The sequence below is a fragment of the Alnus glutinosa genome, chromosome 1 (genome assembly GCF_958979055.1).
Source record: "Alnus glutinosa chromosome 1, dhAlnGlut1.1, whole genome shotgun sequence".
NCBI lineage: Eukaryota > Viridiplantae > Streptophyta > Magnoliopsida > Fagales > Betulaceae > Alnus > Alnus glutinosa.
The window spans coordinates 17,990,971-17,993,145 of record NC_084886.1 but is presented as its reverse complement, the minus strand read 5'-3'; the positions used below and the strand labels follow the sequence as shown (position 1 = coordinate 17,993,145).

The 2,175-nt window shown below is 33.7% G+C and overlaps 1 protein-coding gene across 1 annotated transcript; it reads right to left on the bottom strand.

Annotated features, from left to right (window-relative positions):
• Positions 1 to 359: 359 nt before the first annotated feature.
• On the bottom strand, positions 360 to 1,866 carry LOC133881112 (uncharacterized). Its single transcript, XM_062320088.1, has 2 exons — positions 1,385 to 1,866; positions 360 to 387 (listed from the first exon to the last, which is right to left on the bottom strand). The coding sequence occupies exons 1-2, from the start codon at positions 1,864 to 1,866 to the stop codon at positions 360 to 362; spliced, it is 510 nt and encodes a 169-aa protein (XP_062176072.1).
• Between the last annotated feature and the right edge of the window lie 309 nt (positions 1,867 to 2,175).

Sequence of the window (2,175 nt, the reverse complement as noted above, 5' to 3'; positions counted from 1 at the left end):
AAAAAAAAAAAGAACCCAAGGGTTTTTTTTTTTTTTTTTTTTTGCAAAATACGAAAAAATTATTAAAAAAAAAAGATTTTAGTCATTGAAGCGATTTTTCTTCTCTTTTTATTTTTTATTTTTTATTTTTATTTTATTTTTTATTTTTAAATTTTTTATTTAAATTTTTATTTTTTATTTAAATTTTTTTTAAAAAAAAAAAAAAAAAAAAACTGAAATGACAAATAACATACGCAGACATTTAAACAAAAAAAGAAGAAGCAAACATGCGAATTAAAATGATAAAAAGAAATTAAAAGCAAGCAAAAACACATGCATAATGATAAAAAGAGAATGATAAGATAGATTGCACCTGAGAATTATCCCGTGTCAAAATAGACGTTTTTCCTACAACAAAAATGTAGCATTAAATGAATTACATAAACATCATAAAGAAAACTTTTGGAGGCGATATTTAGGCTTTTCTAGAAAAAGAAGCAAGATAATCAAAGAAAAAAGAAAAAGAATAAAATTAGAGCAAACATGCGAATTAATTAAAATGATTAAAAAAAGGAAAAAAAGAAAAAAGAAAAAAAGAAGCAAAAATACATGTAAAATGAAAAAAAAAAAAGAAAAAAAAAAAGAAATGTTAATAAAGACTGCACTGAGATCATAAAGAAAATACTCTATAAGAAAAACCTGGATCATGTAAAAGAATTGTTGAAAAATATTAATTAAATTCCGTATCTGCTTTTTTAGAGAATCGTCGATTTACTATTCATTTTTTTTTTAAAAAAAAAAAGAAAAAAACAGGTACAAGCTAGGCTAGAACTTTTGGAAGAAAACAATATTGGAGAGTACTAAAAAGTAAAAAGGAATGCAAAACGAAAAGTACCACCATATTTTTTCAAGTTGTCAGTAGCTTCTCACCTTATCTGAAAAAAATCATAAAACAAGCAAACATGCAAATCAAAATGATAAAAACAAGCAAACCTGCGAATTAAAATGATAAAAAAAAAAAAAAAAAAAAAAAAAGCAAGAACACGTGCAAAATGATAAAAGAAAATGTTAATGAAGATTAAAGACTGCATGGAGATGATAAAGAAACTGTTAAGCTGCGATCTTTAGGCGATCTTGGCGTTGGCCTCCCTAATTAACCGATCGAAGACACTTTGAACTGCTGAATCACAACCCTTTCCATGCTTTGCTTTCACAAACACACAGTAAATCATCTCCTTGCACAAATGATACTGCAATTAATCGATCGAGAATTAATGGAAGTAATTAAACAACGACTATAAATATATAATTAAAATGATAAAAAAACAAATTCAAAACAAACAAAAACACATGTAAAATGATAAATGAATTAAACTTTTCTATTTCCTTGTCGGACAGATCGCACCTGAAAGGCGGCTCGGCCTTGGACATGAGGGAGAGGCGGCTCGGCCTCGGCTGGAACGCCGTTCGGCGGGGCTTCTGGTGCGAGGAGAGCCTGATCAGAGCCGACAACCTCTTCACCAAGTCGCCTCCCTCCATTCCGCCGATCCTCAGCAGCGAATTCCTCAAAGCCAACCTCCGAAGTCTCAGGTGATACGACGCCGTTTTCTGCTGATGGCCATGATCTCCGCCATGTGAAGCCAAAGGTGGGGCCTTGTGCAGAGAGCACCGGAACGAGCCCTGGTGCGTCGTAGGCGAACACGAGCACGCCTTCTTGTTGTTGGACCCCGGAGAGGTCGAGTTACCCGACGGCGGCAATTTGTAACACTCGTGAGAATCTTGGCCGTCATATTTATTGCTTGGAGACGAAGAAGCCAACGGCGGCAATTTGTGAAACTTGTGAGAATCTTGGCCGTCATATTTATTTCTTGGAGACGAAGAAGCCATTCTTGTACCACACTACAGAGAGAGAGAGAGAGAGCGCTTCAAAGTTGATTTCTGGTTGACAAAACTAAAACTAAATGACTAACACTAGTGTTTTATAATCCAAATTCTAAGTTGATGACGTCATAAATGGAAAGTTCGTTGCAGCTGCCCCCGTACCCCTCAACCAATTCGGTTGGGAATTTAGTCTCCCATATTGACTGCAAAGCATGCAGGAGATACGTACATCTTCTATTAATTAGTTTAAAAAAATAAATATTATAGACATGATAGTTTTTCCCTTTGAGAGAAGATAACGGGGATGGAAAAAAA

What these genes read in the sequence shown, in the direction of transcription:
- LOC133881112 (XM_062320088.1), bottom strand. Translation starts at nt 1,866, where the DNA reads ATGGCTTCTTCGTCTCCAAGAAATAAATATGACGGCCAAGATTCTCAC. An exon ending in AAGGCCGAGCCGCCTTTCAG is followed by an intron (nt 388 to 1,384) that starts GTGCGATCTGTC and finishes TTTTTGTTGTAG; the next exon opens with GAAAAACGTCTATTTTGACA.